Raw genomic sequence first — 22,241 nt, 5'->3', positions numbered from 1 at the left:
AGCTGCAGTCCTCAGGGAACCCACAGCTGCACAGCCCGTAAGAGCCCAGGGTCTCACCTGAGTGCTGTGGGCTGGATGTGCTGAACCATGACCGGGTGGATGAGCTTCCGCCGGCGGTGGTAGGGGCTGAACCAGCCGGTGATGTACCTGGGGCAAATTCACATATGGTGTGCTGTGGGCTACCAAGGCAGCCGTGGGGCAGCTTTACAGTAATACCGAAAATGTTTAAGAGTGGGGTAGACATTTCTAAGTCTTACGTCCCCCAGAAAGTCTTTGTGAAGGATGAGGCTGCCTCTTCCTGTGCCTGGGGGTGGGGTGGGGCTTGTGAACCTGCCCCGTCCCTGCCCCTCACCTGCACCTGCACCTGCCTCCCACCCGCACCTGCCCCCCACCCGCACCTGCCCCTCATCCGCACCTGCCTCCCACCCGCACCTGCCCCTCACTGGCACCCGCACCTGCCCCTCACCTGCACCTGCCTCCCACCCGCACCTGCCTCCCACACTCACGTGTTGCCCTCCAGCAGCGCGTCCACAGAGCTGCGCAGATGGAGGCTGACTTGTGTGACAAGGGCAAGGATGTTGCTGCCAGGGAAGGAGCCGGCCCCCTCCCTGCAGAGAGCCCTGCTGAGAACAGCTGTCTCCACAGGCGGGGGAAGGGGAGAGAAGGAAGGGGAGGGGGGAAATGGGACAGGGAGGGCTGCAGGGTGCTTGCCTAACGGGGTCCATCATCTCCAGGTTGGAAATCCCAAGAAGGTTCTCCACTTTCGCTTTAGCATCTCCATCAAATCCTCCTGAAATCAGAGCGGGGCAGCTGGAGGGACCTCTGGAGGAGGGCAGGGGCCACATGGGGACCTGCAGGCCTAGGTGCTGGGGCAGTGGGCGGGCAGCATGGAGAGCCACTGGCCAGACCCTGCCCTGCGTGTGCCGGCCCCATGGGGACCTGGGGGCAGATGGGCTTGCTGCTTCCCTTTAAACGTGTGAAATACATTCGTTATTTTAAAAATCAGAAAACAGAAGTAAGACTGTGTTGCCGCTAGCAACACCCAGACAGCAGTGGTTCTTCCTGCTGGGCACAGCCCAACCCGCACAGGTGTCCAGGGCTCACGCAGCGTTTCCCACTGTGGTTCACACAATCGATGGAATATTCTAGAGCACCCGAAACAAACCCATGAGGCCTGTGGGCACCAGCACCAGCGCGGACAAATCTCCGAGCTGTTCATGGATGTACTGGCTGCACGAGGCTGACGGCTGGAGGGCAGTGCCCCAGTCCCGGGGTGGCGGGTGGGGCTGTGGGGAAGGGACGCTGCAAATACCGTCCGTATTAACGCAGCTCTTTCCTGTGGGGCACGTGGGTGTCTGTTTTTATCGTTTCTGCCCTTTTCTAAGCAGTTCAGACCCAGCAGCTAAGTCAATCTGGTCTCATTCTGCATCCTCACTGGTCGCACCCCCGTCCCTGGGCCGCCGCGCCTGGGGGTCCTGCCCTCAGCATGTCTCGGCCATTTTTTTCTGTGTCAGCACCACGCGGTCGCTAGTTTCCTGTGTGGCCTGCGAGTTTCCACGCACACGGCTCATCTGGCCAAGCCCCCTGCTGACCCCGAGGGGCTCCCAGGGCCTGCCCTTGCCCATAGGTCCTCCTGCTCCCTCAGGCAACCTGGAAGTCTAAGTGCTGGGTCCAGGGTGCAGGGCCTTCCAGGGCCGGGCACCTGCGCCCCACACGTGCTCGGCCAGGTGTGCAGGATGTGTGTGCAGCAAAGGTGGTGCTGCTCCCCACATCCGACCTGTGTGCATTTCTGCGGATTCACTGTGTCTGAGGGGTGCGTCCCGCGTCACTCTCCAGCCTGCTTTGGGCTTAGGCTTGGAGACCTGGGTGCAGGCCCGGCCTGGGTGGACTTCAGGGCAGGCAGGTGGCTGAGCTGGGGCGGTGAGACCATCCTCCTGCTGTGAGAACCGCCACGGTCCAGCAGGGTGGTCGGAGCTCTGGGTGCTTGGCCTCCTGCCCTCTGGGTCTTTCTGGGAGGGGCCGGCGGGGCTTGGGGTGGCCAGACCAGACATACCGCGTAGAAGCAACTGTAGACAGGCGGCCAGGGACGGGACTCCTGCAGGGAGCAGCTCGCACAGCACAGAGAAGTGGTCGTACCTGGGTCCAGGAGAGGGGCGCTCAGCTCCACAGCCCACCCCCACCAGCCTGACACAGGTGCCCTGACTCGGGACATCCCTGCTCTTGTCCCAGGACCGTGGGGGCAGCCTGACCCCCTCAACCCACGGGGCCCGGGGTTTCCAAGACAGGTTTTGTGCGGCAGGACTCTCACATCAACACAGAAACCGGATGAGTGAAGAGCGTGGGGATTCCTTGCCGTGATCTTTCCGGAGCCACGAGAACTCTGGGTGGGCCCTGGGTGGGTGGCTGGTCATTGTCCCTCCCCCCAGCACCTCTGGCCTCTGAGAAAAGGGCTCCTGCTCCTGGGGGCTGCCCTTGACATCCCCCTCCTAGGGCCTCTCCTGCCCCACCCCCTCCCTCGGCTGCCTCCTGTCTGGCTGGTGGGGGTGGCAGCTTTTCCCCAAGACCCCATGAGGAGGGTGCGAGATCAGGCCTGGCAGGCAGCAGGTCACCGGCAGCATCTGTCCCAAGTGAGGGCTGAGGGGCCTCAGCCTGGCCTGGGGTGGGAGTCGGGGCTTCCCACTGCCGGGTGGGGTGCCTCCACCTGCCTGTGCCTCAGTTTCTTCAGCTGTGAGGTGGGTGACAGATGCCGCCCCAGGTGTGAGCACAGGCAAAGGCTGGGCGATGCCTGACGCCACAGCCCCAGGCTCACCTGAAGGATGTGCCGCTCCTCTGGGGAGGAGGATCCTCGCCCTGCTCTACGGACGGTCCTGGTTTGTGCAGACAGAGCTGTATCCCAGCAGGACAGTGGGAACTATCTGGAAGCTTCTAAAGAGCCGCTGCCAGCTCTGGATATGCATGGCAGCTGTGAGCTGCCCCGTAGCAGGCTGGCCCACCAGGCTCTGCGGTCCCCACCATGAAATTCTTGACTCCATCCGAATCTGAGCCTTGTGGGTCAGGGCACGGGGCCCCTGGCGGGGTCCTGCCTCCAGCCGCTTGCCTAGCCCATGGCACCTGCGCCATCTGCCCCCCAACCCTCTAACTTGAGATGAGACCCAAGGTCAGGACTTGGCCAGCGACCAGGGGTTTATCTGTAGCTCTGCTTTTCACGTGGTATCGTCGGGAGCAGGGACCTGGGAACGCCAGGGTGACACCACGGAGGGTGACGCCAAGGACGCCCAGCTCCTTCATGAAACTAACAAGGCCCATTCTTGCCAGGCAGGACCCACAGTCACGGGATGTTTACAGCTGAGGAAGCGCTTAGACACCTGCAGGGGCCACTCCTACAACACGGACAGCCCTGGCGTCCCCACACCCACGACAGCATGTGCCTTCTAGGTCACCACAGTTGGGCTTCCACAGGCTACACACTGAAATGTCCAGGACAGTTTTCTCTAAATCCATAGAGTAATAAGTTCTTTTTTTTTTTTTTTTTTTTTGAGACAGACTTTTGCTCTGTCACCCAGGCTGGAGTGCAGCGGTGTGATCTTGGCTCACTGAAACCTCCGCCTCCTAGGTTCAAGTGATTCTCCTGCCTCAGCCTCTTGAGTAGCTGGGATCATAAGCACATGCTGCCACACCTGGGTAATTTTTGTATCTTTAGTAGAGATGGGGTTTCACCATGTTGGCCAGGCTGGTCACGAACTCCGGACCTCTGGTGATCCACCTGCCTCAGCCTCCCAGAGTGCTGGGATGACAGGCGTGAGCCACCGTGCTCAGCCCATGGAGTGACATATTCTGTCACACCGTTGGCCCACCCACAGATAGCACAGCTTAGTGTTTACATAGACAAGACCCTGATATGAGAAAAACGGAAAACAGAGCCGGGCACGCCTGTGCTGGCCTTCCAAGGGCCCTACCTCTGTCCCTGAGCACCTTTTGGTGACCTCCCCTCACTGCGCTCGGCCTTGAATTCTTTCCTGTGCAAGACCCAAAAACCTTCTCGTGGGGTCTGAACTGAGATGGCATTTCTAGCAACTGAGTGAAATCCTGAAAGAACCGAAACCCTTCCTTGTGCCACAAGCAAGACATACACACACAGCCTCAGGTGCAGTGCACACGGGCGGCATGGGGGCTGGGGACCACGTGTTTGTGACCCTGAACACATGAGCAGCATCCCTCTGTGGCCGCTCTGGCGTGCAGGGCCCAACCCCAAATGGCTGTCTCCTGCAGCTCTTCTCAGAGGCCTGGGCTGCTTCCCCTTTGACCGAGCTGGGAAGGCCCTCAGCAGATGCTGGACAGGCCGATGTGGTGACCACCAGAGCTGCCCTGGACCCTCTGACTGGCCAGGGCTTACCTCTGCCAGCCGGTCAGGATGATGCCCTGCAGTGAGTCCGTGGGCCTGCTGCCTGCCACCTGCAGCCACTGCACGTGGTTCCTGAGGTGGTGCTTGATGGGGGGCACGGCCTGGCTGGGCCCCGTGGCACCCTTGAAGGCACTGGCTGCCCACAGCCGCAGAAAGCCGCACCGCCAGTACTTCTGCATGAGGAGGACTGAGTGAGAAAGCAAACAGGTGAGTGGCTCCCGGGGAGGTGGCCGACATGGCCCCGGACATGTCTCCCAGGGCTCTACCCAGAGCCGACATGGGAGCCGCCTGTGACAGCCAGGCCTGGGTCCCAATCGGGGAGACTCCAGAGCTTACGTGGCCCCTGGTTCACCTGCTCACTGGAAAACACTGGTGGAAAACACTGGTAGAATGGGGAGGTGAGGCACTGGTGCAGGGTGGCCGTCCCGAGGGGCCATGGGCTGGGGTCTGCTGGAGCTGTGCCCTGGCCTCTACCCGTGCAGGCCTTAGGCTGGGCAGTTGGGCTGCAGGGTCACAGGGCCAGGGATGGCCTTCCCAGTCATGTGGCCATGACAACACACCCCCAACTTGGCACTGACCCTTGCTGTGCACATCCAGGTCAGCCGCGTAGTCCCAGAGCACCGGCTCCACCAGCTGCGGCACCCCGGATGCTGCAGATGGAGCAGAGCGGACGTGAGGTTGGTGAGACACCCGGACCACACCCTCAGCCCCTCAGACCCACCTGTTCTCGATTTGCCTGAAAGTGTGAGCACAGATACCTTTTTAAGACAGACTTGGCACTATGCTGGGTTTGGACAATGAATGCCACAGCCACACACAGCGCCTTCCCAAGCCAGCGCCCACTGCAGCGACCCTGCTCCCGCTGCTGCTCTACCAGGCCATGAGCCACAGGCACAGCTGGAGCACGTGGCTGAATGGAGGTCACTCTAAGTCATCTGTGTGGCCATGCATGGGTGGGAGCTGCCAGGCCAGCCCGGCCCTGGGACACCCTGGCTCCCAGCTCTGCCATGGGACTCACTGAGCCTCACGGTTCTTTGAGGAACAGGGCCAGGTGTCTGAGTACCACCTCTTGGCCCAGAAAGGTGCTCAGCAGTTCATCCCAAAGCCTCAGGCAGAGTGAGCAGGGCCCAGGGTCTGGAGGAGCTGCCAGCGGGAACCTCGGCCCCCAGTTCCAGCAGGGCTGGCCTTGGAGGAGGCTGCCACGAGGGCGGGTCACTCCCAAGCCCTCCAGGCCACCGGGCAGGCCCGTGCTCTCCTGCCCAAACCTCCACGGCTTCTAGGCAAACGACTCAGACCCGGTGTCGGGGATGCAGGAGGTGGTGGTGGCAGGTCTGTGCGGGGCTGGGGCTCACCCTGGGGCCCACTTCCTACAGCACCTTCTTTCTTTGAAGCCGTGGGTCTTGGGCAGGTCAGTGGCCCACCCCTCCCCCAGCCCCGTTGGCCGACCTGCGAGCTGGTCCTCAGGCAGGTCTCGGAGCATGTCGTCCCACACCAGGGGTGTCACGCTGGGGCGCCGGGCCTGCACGCGGCTGGCCACCGCCCGCATGTGTGACAGGCACAACTTCCCTGTGCTGTTCTGCTCTTGCTGCAGCCACCGGCGCGAGGCCTCCCCCTCTCCGAGGTAATAGACCTGCACGGGAGGAGCGGGACGGGGTTGCCTTGGCAGCCCTGCACACCGGTGGGAGGGTCGGGGTTCACACCATATCCTGACAGAGAGGGGTCACTGCCTGTGGGGAGGAGGCCGGGGAGGGGCTCAGGGCCTTTGCTTACCACCCCCAGCACGTCCCAGTCTTCCTCACTGAGCCCTGAAGTTCTACTCAAGGTTTCCTGTGAACGTTCACAGCAGCTCTTCTCACAGCCGCCAAAGCGGAGACCACAGGGTTCCACCCCCCATGACGGACCAGCACAGGGCAGCGTCCCCCACCATGAACACGGCTTGGCCTCAACAGAGAGCCCATCTCTGGCAGCCAACGGCCCAGAGGAACACAGGTCATACACGGTGTGACTTGGTGCCCGTGGAATGCCCAGACGCACAGATCCACCGAGATGGGAAGCAGACCGTGGTCGCCGGCGGCTGGGGGTGGGTGCGGGGCTTCAGCCTGGGGTGATCATCCACACCATGAATGTGTGGAAGAGGTGCTGACGTTGATACTTATTATTTTGGAGACAGGGTCTTGTTCTGTCACCCAGGCTGGAGTGCAGTGGCACAACCTCCATCTTGGCTCACTGCAAGCTCCGCCTCCTGAGTTCAAGCGATTCTCTTGCCTCAGCCTCCCGAGTAGCTGGGATTACAGGCGCCCACCACCTCACCTGGCTAATTTTGTATTTTTATTTTTTTTACTTTTTTTTTTGATGGAGTCTTGCTCTGTTGCCCAGGCTGGAGTACAGTGGCTTGATCTCCACTCACTGCAGGCTCTGCCTCCCAGGTTTATGCCATTCTCCTGCCTCAGCCTCCCGAGTAGCCGGGACTACAGGCGCCCCCCACCACGCCTGGCTAATTTTTTGTATTTTTAGTAGAGACGGGGTTTCACTGTGTTAGCCAGGATGGTCTTGATCTCCTGACCTCATGGTCCACCTGCCTTGGCCTCCCAAAGTGCTGGGATTACAGGTGCACGCCACCATGCCTGGCCTAATTTTGTATTTTTAGTAGACACGGAGGTTCACCACGTTAGTGAGGCTGATCTCGAACTCCTGACCTCACGTGATCCACCTGCCTCAGCCTTCCAAAGTGCTGGGATTACAGGTGTGAGCCACCACGCCCAGCCTGTTTATTTATTTATTTAGAGCTGGAGTCTCCCTCTGTCGCCCAGGCTGGAGTGCAGTGGCGTGATCTCAGCTCACTGCAACCTCCACCTCCCGGGTTCAAGCAATTCTCGTGCCTCAGCCTCCTGAGTAGCTGGGATTACAGGCGCCCGCCATCACACCCAGCTGATTTTTGTATTTTTAGTAGAGATGAGGTTTCACCACATTGGCCAAACTGGTCTCAAACACCTGACCTCAGGTGATCCACCCACCTTGGTCACCCAAAGTGCTGGGATTACAGGCGTGAGTCACCACACCCAGCCTATATTTTAAAATGGTTAGAATGGTAAAACGTATGTGCATTTTACACACTCTGATTTCCTTCAAAAAAAAAAAAAGGAAACTTCTGGAGCTAAAATGTTTAGCTTGGGTTCCCCATGAGCCACAGCCCTGCAGAACCTCCCAGCCCCATGGGCACCAACCCTGGTCCTTTCAGCTCTGCATCCCGCCCAGGCCCTGACTGAGCTGGAGTCCAGTGAGTGGAGGGAGGGGCGAGGGTGGGGACTCACTGGGCTGGAAGGGTCACATCTCTGGCACCGCCTGGGGACCACCTTTTCCAGTGGGTGCTTTAGGTTCCTCTCAGCAACAGAAGGGTGTCCCTCGAGTTGCGCCCTGACTCGCGCTGACTGCTGGTCCTGGGGCGTGAACCTGCTCACCACCCACAGGCCTCTGCCAACCCAGCTGCCCGGGGTGGTCTCATCTGACACGAGGGCACCTCCCTCGGGCTCTGCAGGCTGTCCCGTGCCAGGCCGTGCATCCACCCAGAGAAGATGCTGGACGGGGCTCCCTGAGGGCAACAAGCCGGGCTCTAGGCCTCAGTGCCTGGACGATTTTCCTATTTAAAAGGACAAGCCATGATAGGGAGAGTGTCCTGCGCAGAGCTGGGGTGACGGCACCCACCTCGTCACACCCGACGTGCAGCCATCGGGCGCCTGGGTGCAGCTCCAGGACCTGGTCGATCATGGCGCCCACCAGTGCCAGGGACTCTGCCTCGTGGGGGTTCAGGGTGCAGGGGAAGGGGCCCACCTCCCGCAGGTGGGCGAAGGCTGCATGCTTCAGCACAAACTGTGGAGAGACAGGAGCTCACGTTGGGGGCGGAGGACTGGGCTCATCTCCTTCTGCCCACCTGGGGCTTCTGTTTCAAATCTACGGATAATACAAAAACATTAGGCCAGGCACAGAGGCTCCGTCCCATAATCCCAGCACCTTGGGAGGCTGAGGTGGGCAGAATGTTTGAACTCAGGCGTTGAGACCAGCCTGGACAACATGGTGAAACCCCATGGAGTCTCGCTCTGTCGCCCAGGCTGGAGTGCAGTGGCACAATCTTGGCTCACTGCAACCTCTGCCTCCCAGGTTCAAGTAATCCTCCCGCCTCAGCCTTCCCAGTAGCTGGGATTACAGGCATGTGCCACCACGCCCAGCTAATTTTCGTATTTTTAGTAGAGATGGCATTTCACTATGTTGGCCAGGCTGGTCTTGAACTCCTGACCACAAGTGATTTGCCTGCCTTGGCCTCCCAAAGTGCTGGGATTACAGGTGTGAACCACCGCGCCCAGCCTAAGTACTTTTTTTTTTTTTTTTGAGACGGAGTCTAGCTCTGTCGTCCAGGCTGGAGTGCAGTGGTGCGATCTCGGCTCACTGCAAGCTCCGCCTCCTGGGTTCACGCCATTCTCCTGCCTCAGCCTCCCAAGTAGCTGGGACTACAGGTGCCCGCCACCACACCCAGCTAATTTTTGTATTTTGTTTTAGTAAAGATGGTGTTTCACCATGTTAGCCAGGATGGTCTCGATCTCCTGACCTTGTGATCCACCCATCTCGGCCTCCCAAAGTGTTGGGATTACAGGCATGAGCCACTGTGCCCGGCCATAAATTTTTTAAAAAGAAAATCAGTTTAAGAAAAAAAGTGGCCGGGTGTGGTGGCACCTGCCTGTGGTTCGAGCTACTTGGGAGGCTGAGGCAAGAAGATCCTCAGGATCTTAGGAGCCTAGGAAGTTGAGGCTGTAGTAAGCCATGATCACGCCACTGCACTCCAGCCTGGGCGACAGAGTGAGACCCTGTCTCTGAAAAGAAAAAAGAGAAAAACGTGTATGTAGGAAATACCACTATAACTTTGCGTAGGAACAGAGACTCTGCGGCCTCGGCCTATGGTTGCTCACTGCCCCCTTCCCCCTCAGTGTGGAAACCACAGCTTTGCTGCCAAAGGGGCAGACTTAACTTGAGGTTGGGTAAAAACCCACCCCTTTTGAGGGCACTGTCAGTAGAAGTAGCAACTGGAGAAAAGACCCAGTCTTCCGCTTGCCAGGGGTCAGTCCCTGCTGGGGAGAGCCAGGACTGGCTGGAGATTTAATGGGTGACCCTGGAAACACAAAGCCAGATGGTGCTGCACACTGTCCTCAGGCCTGGCTGACGGGCGCCACACACACGTGCAGGGACCTGTGAGGGCCAGGTGGGAACTGCGCGAACCTGGGGGTGCACCCCCCACCGCCCACACACAGCCATGTGGCAAGGGGAGGAGGCCTGTGGGCTCAAGGTGTGGGAGCACAACCTCTGCCCAAACCCTCGGCTGACAACCAGCTATGAAGATAGAGGGGTGACCCTAGGAAGCCAGGATAAAACGTAAAAATAAGAACCAGACCAGGTGCGGTGGCTCAAGCCTGTAATCCCAGCACTTTGGGAGGCCGAGACGGGCGGATCACGAGGTCAGGAGATCGAGACCATCCTGGCTAACATGGTGAAACCCTGTCTCTACTAAAAAATACAAAAAACTAGCCGGGCGAGGTGGCAGGCGCCTGTAGTCCCAGCTACTCCGGAGGCTGAGGCAGGAGAATGGCGTAAACCTGGGAGGCGAAGCTTGCAGTGAGCTGAGATCCGGCCACTGCACTCCAGCCTGAGCGGCAGAGCAAGACTCCATCTCAAAAAAAAAGAACCAAAAAATCTCAGCACAGACATCAGTGAGCACACACGGCCCGGGGCAGGTCCTGCAGGTTAAATGCAGACCACTTGCTAGAAAACAACAAAACGACCATCACCAGCCACCGGGGAAAGGAGTAAACATTCAGCTTCGCTATAATGTATTCACTGAAATGTTCCGTTCTCAACCAAAAATTTTGAGATGTGCAAATAAACTGGAAAGTAGAATCCAGTTCACAGACTCTGACTCTCAGTGGGCCCACATATAGAATTTATCAAATATTTCAAGAAAACTACTATGAATATATTCTAAGAATGAAAGGAGGCTGGGTGTGGTGGCTCACGCCTGTAATCCCAGCACTTTGGGAGGCCGAGGCGGGCAGATCACTTGAGGTCAGGAGTTCGAGACCAGCCTGGCCAACATGGCAAAACCCCATCTCTATGAAGAAGACAAAGATTAGCCGGGTGTGGTGGCAGGCACTGTCATCCCAGCTACTTGGGAAGTGAGGCGGGAGAATTGCTTGAGTTCGAAATGTGGAGGTTGTAGTGAGCTGAGATCACGCTGTTGCACTCCAGCCTGGGCGACAGAGCGAAACTCTGTCTCAAGAAAAAGAAAAAAAAATTGCACTTAGGGAGGTAGAGGCGGGAAGCTCACTTGAGCCCAGAAGTCTGAGACCAGCCCAGCAACATAGTGAGACCCCACTCTTCACAAAAAGGAAAATAAACAAAAAAATTAACTCAAAATGGGGCCAGGTGCAATGGCTCACACCTGTAATCCCGGCACTCCGAGAGGCTGAAGTGGGGGAACTGTTTGAGGCCAGGGCTTCAAGACCAATCTGGGCAACATAGTGGGACCTGGTATCTCCACAGAATAAAAAAACTGGCCGGGTGTGGTGGCGCACACCTGTGGTCCCCGCTACTCAGGAGGCTGAGGTGGGAGGATTGCTTGATCCCAGAAGTTCAGGGCTGCAGTGAGCTGTGATTGTGCCACACACTGCAACCTGGGTGACAGAGTGAGATTGTGACTCAAGACAACTTGAATGTTCAAGGGTTCTGAGAAAGAATAAAAATACCACACTCAACATGGATCATAGATCTAAATGAAAAATGCACACAAGTTAAACTTTAGAAGAAAATACAAGAAAAATCTCTGTGATCTGGTGATCACAACAAGTTTTCAGAAATGACACCAAAAGCATGTAAGCTCCACACTGGGAGAAAATACCTGCAAATTCCATCAGAGGACTTGCATCTAGGACATATAAAGAACCTTAAAAACTCAAGTTGAAAAAAAATGGGTAATACACACAAGCAGTTATTTCTAGTATACCAAGGAGGTATATTAGGCCAAGCACCGTGGCTCATGCCTGTAATCCCAGTACTTTGAGAGGCCAAGGCAGGCAGATCACCTGAGGCCAGGAGTTTGAGACCAGCCTGGTCAACATTTGAAACCCCATCTCTAATAAAAAGACAAAAAGTTAGCTGGGCGTGGTGGGGCGTGCCTGTAATCTCAGGTACTCAGGAGGCTGAGGCAGGAGAATCACTTGAACTCGGGAGGCGGAGGTTGTAGTGAGCCAAGATTGCACCACTGCACTCCAGCCTGGGAAACAGAGAGAGACCCTGTCTCAAAAACTAGCACACAAGGGTATACTAATAGCAAATGTACACATGGAGGGTCTTCCTCAGTAAGAAACCAACCCTTTGACACACTGATTTTGGATGTCTGGTCTCCAGAACTGAGAGAACACTTCTGTTGTCTTAAGCTACCTGGTTTGTGGCCATCAGTTCTGCCCTGACAACAGTGTCTTTTAAGGAGATGGCAGGTGTGAGTGGTCGGAGCTGTGCTGTGACTTGCTGCGGTGGGGAGAGCGGCACGGAGGGGCAGAGTGGCCCTGGGAGACCCGTTAAGAGAGTTTCATGGCGAGTCAGTGGTGGTTTAGACAGGGGTGGTGCTTGCATGACAGAGGAGGAGGAGGAGCAGCAGCAGCAGGACCAACATGGGTCAGGGTGTGGGCGGGTGGTGGTGCTGACCGTGGCTGGTTTGCTTCTGGTGTGCACACCAGAGGCTGGAGGAGGCCCCTCAGTGGAAGTGACCAGCAGGCAGCTGGGGATGAGGGTCTGTAACCCAGGAGGTCTGGAGTTGCTGAGGTGCAGACAGAAGAGGAAGAGGAAGATGAAGATGAAGAGAAAGCAGAAGCAGAGATGGCACCGTCTAGAGAGCGTGGGAGGTGGGGACAGGGGCCGAGAGGAGCCTTGGGGACCGCCAGCTACAGAGAGGCAAATGCAAATAGATATTGAGGAGGCACAGTCAAAGGCAGGGGGAAGCCGGAAAGTGTGGGGCTCAGGAGAGCAGCTGGGGATGCCAGAAGCTACCGAGGGGTCCAGCCGGAAAGAACTAAAACCATCCCTGGACTTAGTGACCTGGAGGACCCTGGTGGCCTTGGGACAGACGTTTTGTAGAGAGGGGGCAGGAGGCCAAGAGCGCACACCAGGTCCTAGGGCAGAGTGTGACGGGGAGAACCAACTAGAAAGGCCGGAGGACCAAGCTGTGGGAAGGAACTTGGGTGGCATGCCCAGAACACCAGCGTGTGTTAAGTGAAAACAGCCTTCTCCCCCCGCGGTGTGTGGAAATAGAAACCAGAATGGTGTATCTGTTAGAGAAATAAATGGAACCTAAGAGCCATTAAATCAAACTGTGGTAGTAAATGTTGCATCACTTCCTGTTTGATACAGATGTGAAAAAGAATGTGTGTGTGTGTGTGTGTATATATAAAAGAATATGTATATATGTAAAAAAGAATGTGTATACATATGTATATATGTGTGTACATACATGTGTGTATATGTGTGTGTGTATATAAGAACATGTGTGTGTGTATATATAAAAGAATATGTATATATGTAAAAAAGAACATGTGTATATATATGTATGTATATATGTGTGTACATACATGTGTGTATATGTGTGTGTGTGTGTATATAAGAACGTGTGTGTGTGTGTGTATATATATATATTTTGAGATGGAGTCTTGCTCTTGTCACCCAGGCTGGAGTGCAATGGCGTGGTCTCGGCTCACTGCAACCTCCACCTCCCGCATTCAAGCGATTCTCCTGCCTTAGCCTCCCGAGTAGCTGGGACTACAGGTGCCCAGCACCATACCCAGCTAATTTTTGTATTTTTAGTAGAGACAGGATTTCGCCATGTTGGCCAGGCTGGTCTCAAACTCCTGACCTCAGGTGACCCGCCAGCCTCGGCCTCCTAAAGTGCTGGATTACTGGTGTAAGCCACCGTGCCTGGCCCGAAAAGCACCTTTTCTTTCTTTAATACTGTGTTTTACCTCACATAGTATCTGATGAATACAAGTTAAAAAGGAAACCACCTCCCAGCCTCCAGGACCCCCTTTCTGGCTCTCTCCTTCCATTCCTCAGGCAGATAGCCTGCCCCAACCTGCAGCTCCTTCCTAGACCAAAGTCCTCTCTGTGTTGTGCCGAGCTGCGCTGCCTGCACCCCAACCACAGGCCCGCTGCACCTACCCCTGAGCACAAGCCTGGCCCAGCCTGCAGCCCCTGGACTCCACGCCTGGCACTAGGTAACAGGTAACTTCCATTCCTGCCACTCACCTCCATGTGTCCAAATGTCTGCACCAAGGGAATCACCTCCAGCTCATTGAGTCCAGCCAGATGCAGGATCTCTTTGATTTCAGAGGGGCTGGAGAGACAAAATTCATGCAGAGAGGCTCACGTGGGCAGCACGTGATGTCCACACGCCCCCAGCCCTTCCTCATCCGGCCCTAGGGGGCTCTCCGGGAAACGGTGAGGCCCTCACTCCACAAAACTTGATAGATATCCTGGTTTCTGGAAAGGCACCTGCTCTAAAATTTGGGAAGATGATGTTCTAGCATGTCCTCAAGTAACAGTTCGCTTTTCAACCTGCGACAAGAGAATGAAGTCATCACATTTTACAAGAAACTACTCAAGGCCGGGCGCGGTGGCTCATGCCGGTAATCCCAGCACTTTGGGAGGCCAAGGTGGGCAGATCACTTGAGGTCAGGAGTTCAAGACCAGCCTGGCCAACATGGTGAAACCCCGTATCTACTACAAATACAAAAATTAGCTGGGCCTGGTGGCAGGCACCTATAATCCCAGCTACTTGGGAGGCCGAGGCAGGAGAATCACTTGAATCCAGGAGGCAGAATTTGCAATGAGCCGAGATCGCACCACTGCACTCCAGCCCGGGAGACAGAGCAAGACTCTGTCTAAAAAAAAAAAAAAAAATTGCTACAGAAGGAGCCACAGTCCACCCAGAGCCAGGTCAGCAGCTGCCCGAGGGCAGGCCCACCACGGGGCCTCAATCTGAAATCATCCCCGGGGCACACGTCCTCTGCAGGAGGGTCAACTCCTGGGAAGGGCTGACTGCTCCGGGTCAACCTCTTTGTTTTTCACAAATGAGCTGTCATTTATGAATTTATCTAAAAAAAAAAAAAAAGCTATTTCTAGTTTTTGTATGTGTTTGAACCATTTTAGGCTAATCCATTCTATCGATTTATGAGTTATGTAAAGTCTTTAAATATTCCTGTTTCGAGCTTCAAAGGAACCCTGGTACTTTACTTTTTCACATCAAAAGACAGAACGTCTCCACTGTAGGAAGAAAACTAGAAGAGTATGAAGAAAATGCAAACCCCGATCATCTCATCGCAGGCCAACACCCTGGCCCACTGTTCCTCTCTTCTGGTCTAACCACATGTGGGCTGCATGGGGTGTGGGTTGTTTTGACACATGGAGCTGACGTCCTCCCAGAACAGACGTCACATTACGTTCACCAGCAGGTAGTTTTCCTCTTTCTCATTCTCATCAACATAGAGTTTTACAATTATTTATTTATTGTATTTATTATTATTTTTTTTTTGAGATGGAGTCTTGCTCTGTCACCCAAGCTGGAATGCAGTGGCGTGATCTTGGCTCACTGCAACCTCTGCCTCTTGAGTTCCTGCGATTCTCCTTCCTCAGCCTCCTGAGTAGCTGGGATTATAGGTGTGCACCACCATATCCAGCTAATTTTTTTTTTTTTGAGATGGAGTCTAGCTCTGTCGCCCAGGCGTGATCTCAGCTCACTGCAAGCTCCGCCTCCTGGGTTCCGGGCATTTTCCTGCCTCAGCCTCCCCAGTAGATGGGACTACAGGCACCTGCCACCACGCCCAGCTAACTTTTTATATTTTTAGTAGAGACGGGATTTCACCTGTTGGCCAGGATGATCTCGATCTGACCTCATGGTCCACCTGCCTTGGCCTGCCAAAGTGCTGGGATTACAGGCGTGAGCCACTGCACCTGGCCACGCCTGGCTAATTTTTGTATTTTTTTGGTAGAGACAGGATTTCGCTATGTTGGTCAGGCTGGTCTCGATTCACCTGCTCAGCCTCCCAAAAGTGCTGGGATTACAGGCATGAGCCACCGCGCCTGGCCCGAGTCTTACAATTTTTTTAGAAGCCTTACCAGTTTGGTAGCCAGGATGGTGTTGCATTGTTGATTTAGTTTCTTTGATTTGAGTACTATGAGGGTTTAACATTTTCTTTCTTTCCTTTTTTTTTTTCTTTTTATTTGAGACAAACTCTGGCTCCATTGCCCAGGCTGGAGTGCAGTGGTGCAGTATCAGCTCACTGCAGCCTCTGGCTCCCAGGTGTTAATCCAAACTGCACCATTTTGTAAGCCCCCTACCATTTTCCAGACCCAGGATGAAGTGAAACATTCCACAGGGCTTCAGTCTGCCCAAGATCCTGCCCAACATACTGACCACATGGCCGGGAACGTCCTGACCTCCTGACCACACGGCCCGGGAACATCCCAACCACCTGACCACATGGCCGGGAACATCCTGACCACCTGACCACACGGGCCGGGAACGTCCCGACCACCTGACCACACGGCCCGGGAACGTCCCGACCACCTGACCACACGGCCCGGGAACATCCCGACCACCTGACCACACGGCCCAGGAACGTCCTGACCACATGGCTCAAGAACATCCCGACCACCTGACCACACGGCCCGGAACGTCCTGACCACACGGCCCGGGAACGTCCTGACCACCTGTCCACATAGCTGGGATCATCCCGACCACCTGACCACAGGGCCGGGAACATCCTGACCACAGGCCCGGGAACATCCTGACCACACGGCCCGGGAACGTCCTGACCACACGGCCCGGGAACGCCCTGACCACATGGCCCGGAACGTGCTGACCACTCGGCCCGGGAACATCCTGACCACCTGTCCACATAGCTGGGATCATCCCAACCACCTGACCACAGGGCCGGGAATATCCTGACCACACCTTGTTGGTCAAACACCCAAGTGAAGGAACATCCTGATCAGATTCTGCTGGGAACAAGGACCCAACTGCCTCACCACGGGAACGTCTCTCAACATCTTGCTGGCAGCAAGCCCTACTGCCCAGCCCCTCCTGTCCAGGCCTGGAAGCGCCCAGCCTGTAAGCGGTGGTGCGCTCTGGCATTAAGCTGGTCCCCACCTCTGTAGGTTTCTGCAACATACCTGTGTTGCTGTAGAGCCGCCCTCTCTTTCTTTAACCCTCACCTTCCCTTTAAAAAACCTAACACCAGGTTCAAGTCATCCTCCTATCTCAGCCTCCCGAGTAGCTTGGACTACAGGCCCATGCCATTATCCATGGCTCATGTCTGTATTTTATGTAGAGATGGTTTCACCATGTTGCCCAGGCTGGTCTCGAACTCCTGAGCTCAAGTGATCCACCCACCTCGGCCTCCCAAAGTGCTGGGATTACAGGCCTGAGCCACCGCGCCCGGCCTAATTTTTGCATTTTATGTAGAGATGGGGTTTCACCGTGTTGCCCAGGCTGGTCTCGAACTCCTGAGCTCAAGTGATCTGACCACCTTGGCCTCCCAAAGTGCTGCGATTACAGGCATGAGCCACCGCGCCTGGCCTTAACATTTTCTTATACGCTTATTGGCCTTTTTTGTTTCGTCCTTTGGGATTGGCCAGTTAGTGTCCGTTGCACATTTATCTTTGGGGCTGTCACTGATTTTCACAGAGACCTGTGATTTTAACGCTGAGCAGGGGCCTCCCATCTCCACCACACCTGATTTTATTGATTTTTTCTCCCCTTTAATTCTTCACTTCTCTAACTCAAGGCTCAACTGTGGCCTGAAGAGCAGTCTCTCCCCATGCGGAGGCCTTCTCTAGCCTTCTCTAGCCCAGCCTTCTCCAGGCCTTCCCATCAACAGAGGAAACGCCTGCAGGACAGAAACAGGAAATACAGCTTTTCCCTGTAGGGGGCGCTGCTGATGCTTACTTTCCCTTTAAATGTTTCAAAATTCTCTCCAGTGACTGAAATGAAGCTTTGTTTTCATTTTATGATTATTTTTTACAATTAAAGAGATGAATTTAAAAAGACAAAAAAGTAATGTACCCACCACTGTTCATTTCCTGACTGTTCCACCCGCACCTCCAGGTTGCTGCTCCTCCCGCCCTGCGGAACCCCCCCTTCCCCACTTTCCCGCCGCGCCCCTGTCCCTGCCAGGGGCGGTGGTACCTGTAGGCAGTGCTACCTGTAGGCGTACTTGGCCCTCAGCAGCCTCAGAGGGCCCTCGTAGGGAAACATGTCTTCATACTCAATGAGGAGGCCGTTTGCACCTAGCGCACCGAACAGAGGAAAAATCTGGGGGGTAAACAGGGAGAGGTTAGGAAGAAGTGGCTGCTGGAGCACGACATGGCACATCCACAGCGAGGAGACTGTGGGAGTTGCTATTCCTATTTTTCCTGGGAACCTTAAATCCGGAATGTGTACTTTATGTTATGGCAAATGAAACTCCCCGTTCCAGTGACTATTTTGCACAGCAGGGGAGATATGCTATGAAACAGGGCTGCTACTCAACAGGTTAGCGCTGGTGGTTCAGCTTGGGAGGGATGGCTCCGGCCAGCAGGGAGCCAGAGATGCAGCTCTTCACGTACAGGGGCCCAGCAGGGCAGCCAGGCTGAGAGGCACAGGGGACAGGGCAGCCAGGCTGAAGGAGAATGGCAAGGCATGGGGGATGGGGCAGGAGGAGCTGGGGCAGGGGGAGCAGGGCTCTGAAGGGTTGGGGTCAGCACCTGAGGGAGATGAGAGAGAGGTGCAGAACTCATTTGTTCCTGGGCTGTACTCATGGGGTCCCTTCCCCCTCATTCTTCTCCCCACTTCCTTCTCTTTTTTTTTTTTTGAGATGGGGTCTCGCTCTGTCACCCAGGCTGGAGTGCACTGGCGCGATCTCGGCTCACTGCAGCCTCTGCCTCCGGGGTTCAAGTGATTCTCCTGCCTCAGCCTCCCAAGTAGCTGGGACTACAGGCGCCTGCCCCAACGCCCAGCTAATGTTTGTATTTTTAGTACAGACAGGGTTTCACCATGTTGGCCAGGCTGGTCTCGAACTCCTGACCTCAGGTGATCTGCCTGCCTCAGCCTTCCAAAATGTTGGGATTACAGGTGTGAGCCACTGTGCCCAGCCTCTTTTTTTAACAGACGGGGTCTCACTCTGTCACCCAGGCTGGAGTGTGCTGGCTTGATCATGGCTCGCTGCAGCCTCCAACTCCTGGGCTCAAGTGCAGCCTCCAACTCCTGGGCTCAAGTGATCCTCCAGCCTCAGCCTTCCAAGGCGCTGGGACTATAGGTGCACGCTAGCCTCCTGGATGACACACGTGCAGGAGAACCAAGGAGCCCCAGCTGACAGTCGGGATGAACTGCTGGACACAGAAGGCCACACAGACCATCAGATGTTTCTAGATGTTACGGGGCTGTGACCACCTGAGGAGCCTCGGTCAGAAAAGCAGAACCATGCAGCCAACCCACAGAAACACAAGGGGTGATGAATGGGGACCTTAAGTTTGGGATATCTGTCATGCAGCAACAGATAATGGAAACAGGGACTCCAGCTGTTTGTAAGTTGGATCTTCTTTGCCATATTTAATTGTCAGAACGCCTTTTCTTTTTTTTTTTTTTTTTTTGAGATGGAGTTTTGCTCTTGTCCCCTAGGATGGAGTGCGATGGCACAATCTCGGCTCACTGCAACCTCCACCTCCCGGGTTCACGCGATTCTCCTGCCTCAGTCTCCCGAGTAGCTGGGATTACAGGCATCTGCCACCATGCCTGGCTAATTTTTGTATTTTTAGTAGAGATGGGGTTTCACCATGTTATCCAGGCTGGTCTTGAACTCCTGACCTCAGGTGATCTGCCTGCCTCAGCCTCCCAAAGTGCTGGGATTACAGGCATGAGCCACTGCACCCAGCCCAAATCAGAAAGGCTTTTCATCAGCTGTGTGTAAGTTTAGTCTTCTTTGCCATATTCAATTGTCAGAATGCCTTTTCATCTCTCCGTGTTTGCTTTTTTCTTTTCTGTCATCTGTTTCCAAATACTGCACTTTCCATGGTATCTACTCACTTTTACACTTCTCATAGTTTAGTCTTCATTTAAAAAATGTTTTTTCTTTAGAATTCATTTCTGAGCTCCACAGGCAATTTTTTACACCCTCCTTTTGTCTAGTTACATTTCTGGGCTTGTCTCTTTTTTTTTTTTAGACCGAGTCTTGCTCTATCGCCCAGGCTGGAGTGCAGTGGTGCAACCTCGGCTCACTGCAGCCTCTACCACCTAGGTTCAGGCGATTCTCGTGCCTCAGCCTCCCAAGTAGGTGGGATTACAGGCGCCTGCCACCACGCCTGGCTAATTTTTGTATTTTTAGTAGAGACGGGGCTTCACATGTTGGCCAGGCTGGTCTCAAATTCCTGACCTCAAGTGATCCACTTGCCTTGGCCTCCCAAAGTGCTGGGATGACAGTGAGCCACTGAGCCTGGCCTGGGCTTTTCTATTTCTGATTTATGCTGTTCTTTCACAGCTTCTGTCATCTTCTGAGTATCTTTTATCTCATTATGAAATATTATGGAACAGTGTTTCCTGCTGGGTGGGCTTGTGTGTCTGGAGTACTGCTGCAATGCTATTCAGATCATCTTTTTTCTTTTTTTGTCAAGACGGAGTCTGACTCTTGTCACCCAGGCTAGAGCACAGTGGCATAATCTCGGCTCACTGCAACCTCCACCTCCCAGGTTCAAGCGATTCTCCTGCCTCAGCCTCCCGAGCAGCTGGGACTACAGGCGCCCACCACCACATGGGGCTAATTTTTTGTATTTTTAGTAGCAACAGGGTTTCACTGTGTTAGCCAGGATGGTCTTGATCTCCTGACCTTGTGATCCACCCTCCTTAGCCTCCCAAAGTGCTGTGATTACGGGCGTGAACCACCGTGCCCAGTCTTCCTTTTTCTTACCTATCTTTGTATGATGTTAACACTCTTTCCTGCTTTTTCTTTTTTTTTCCTTCTTTTTTTGAGATGGTATCTTGCTCTGTCACCTCGGTTGGAGTGCAGTGGCGCAATCTCGGCTCACTGCAACCTCTGCCTCCTGAGTTCAAGCAATTCTACTGCCTCAGACTCCCAAGTAGCTGGGACTACAGACATGTGTCACCATGCCTCGTTAATTTTTGTATTCTTAGTAGAGATGGGGTTTCTCCATGTTTCCCAGGCTGGTCACAAGCTCCTGACCTCAGGTGATCTGTCTGTCTTGGCCTCCCAAAGTGCCTGGATTACAGACGTGAGCCACCATGGCCAGCCTGTTGCTCATTTTTAAGAACAGGCTCTTGTGTTTGCAATGCTGACAGGCCAGCCTCAAGGCCCCCTCCTCTACTGCTGCCATGCGGTATTGGAAACTGCAGGCTCTGTGTAGCTACTGCTGCAGCATTTTTTGACTTCCGCCTCTTCTGGATGCCTTTCCCCAGGACCTGAGCATTCCCCTTTCCCTTCGCTGTTCCTGCCCAGTTCAATGTGGATTCTTTCCCCGTTTTGTCCTTAGCAGGGGGTGCTGTTCCTCTGGAAGGAAGTTTCATTACGTACTTCTGAGAACTTTGCAGCCTCGGGCCTCCCCTACACCCTCCTGAAAGTTTCGTTAGGTATTTCTGAGAGTCTTGCAGCCTCGGCCTCCCCTGCACCCTCCTTTAGGTTTCTTTGCACTCAACCTCAGACGGGAGCCATTAAAACTCTGTCCCACTTCTCCCTATGGGAGACCTTTATTTACTTTTGAGGCTATTTTCTGGGTCCTCTGGTCTTAGCACTGTCGGAGTTTCCCTCTTTCCTCCGTTACCTCCTGCTTGGCCGCTAACCCCATACAGGTGTTATTCTGTCTGTGGTTTGGCCCCACCCACTTGTAGTTTGGGATCTGTGGGGACACCCTGATACCTCGTTTTGTTGAAGAGTGTCTTTGTTTTCTAGGGCTGCTGTAATAAATGACCATAAACTGGGTGGCTTGGCCGGGCACGGTGGCTCACGCCTATAACCCCAGCACTTTGGGAAGCTGAGGTGGGTGGATCATGAGGTCAGCAGTTAGAGACCAGCCTGGCCAACATGGTGAAACCCCCTCTACTAAAATTACAAAAATTAGCCAGGCACGGTGGCGGGTGCCTGTAACCCCAGCTACTCCAGAGGCTGAGGCAGGAGAATTGCTTGAACCCGGGAGGTGGAGGTTGCAGTAAGCCGAGACTGCACCGTTGTACTCCAGCCTGGGCAACAGAGCGAGACTCCCTCTCAAAACAAAACCAAAAACCAACTGGGTGGTTTTTGACAACAGAAACTTATTCTATCACAGTTCTGAAGACCCTAAGTCCAAAATCGAGGTGTCAGCACACCCAGCTCTCCCTGAAGGCTGCAGAGGAGGACCATTCCTTGCTTCTCAATAGCTTCTGGTGATCGCCAGCTATCCTTGGCATCTCGGGGTTCATGGCGCATCATGACCTTCTTGGCTGCTGGCACCGTGGGGCGTCCTCCTGGGTCTTCACACTGCCTTCCCGCCATGTGTGTCTCAGGTTCTAAATTTCCCGCTCCTCGTAAGGATGCCAATCACTGGATTAGGGTTCACCATATTCTAGTACAACTTCATCTTATTTTGATTACATCTGCAAAGATCCTAGTCCCAAATAAAAGTCTCATTCACAGGTCCCAGGGGTTAAGACTTGAACATATCTTTTTGGAAAGACACACTTCCACCCACAAGAAAGAAGCTGTGAGTTTCTTTTGTCCTCTTTTTTTTTTTT

The 22,241-nt window shown here is 54.7% G+C and overlaps 1 protein-coding gene across 2 annotated transcripts in view; it reads right to left on the bottom strand.

The window, feature by feature from the left end:
* HEXD (hexosaminidase D) overlaps nucleotides 1-22,241 on the bottom strand; it is a 33,043-nt gene that overhangs the window by 8,538 nt on the left and 2,264 nt on the right. For both annotated transcript variants that reach the window (XM_023194108.2, XM_023194109.1), the window contains exons 3-12: nucleotides 17,692-17,801; nucleotides 13,736-13,823; nucleotides 8,105-8,269; nucleotides 5,849-6,032; nucleotides 4,981-5,052; nucleotides 4,394-4,589; nucleotides 2,054-2,136; nucleotides 712-790; nucleotides 507-608; nucleotides 58-147 (exon numbers count right to left, since the gene is read on the bottom strand). In XM_023194108.2, the coding sequence (XP_023049876.1) occupies nucleotides 58-147; nucleotides 507-608; nucleotides 712-790; nucleotides 2,054-2,136; nucleotides 4,394-4,589; nucleotides 4,981-5,052; nucleotides 5,849-6,032; nucleotides 8,105-8,269; nucleotides 13,736-13,823; nucleotides 17,692-17,801 (1,169 nt within the window). The remainder of the gene's footprint in view (nucleotides 1-57; nucleotides 148-506; nucleotides 609-711; nucleotides 791-2,053; nucleotides 2,137-4,393; nucleotides 4,590-4,980; nucleotides 5,053-5,848; nucleotides 6,033-8,104; nucleotides 8,270-13,735; nucleotides 13,824-17,691; nucleotides 17,802-22,241) is intronic.

This window comes from Piliocolobus tephrosceles, chromosome 16 (genome assembly GCF_002776525.5).
Source record: "Piliocolobus tephrosceles isolate RC106 chromosome 16, ASM277652v3, whole genome shotgun sequence".
In the NCBI taxonomy this organism is placed as follows: Eukaryota; Metazoa; Chordata; class Mammalia; order Primates; family Cercopithecidae; genus Piliocolobus; species Piliocolobus tephrosceles.
This window is presented reverse-complemented; position numbering and strand designations above follow the sequence as displayed.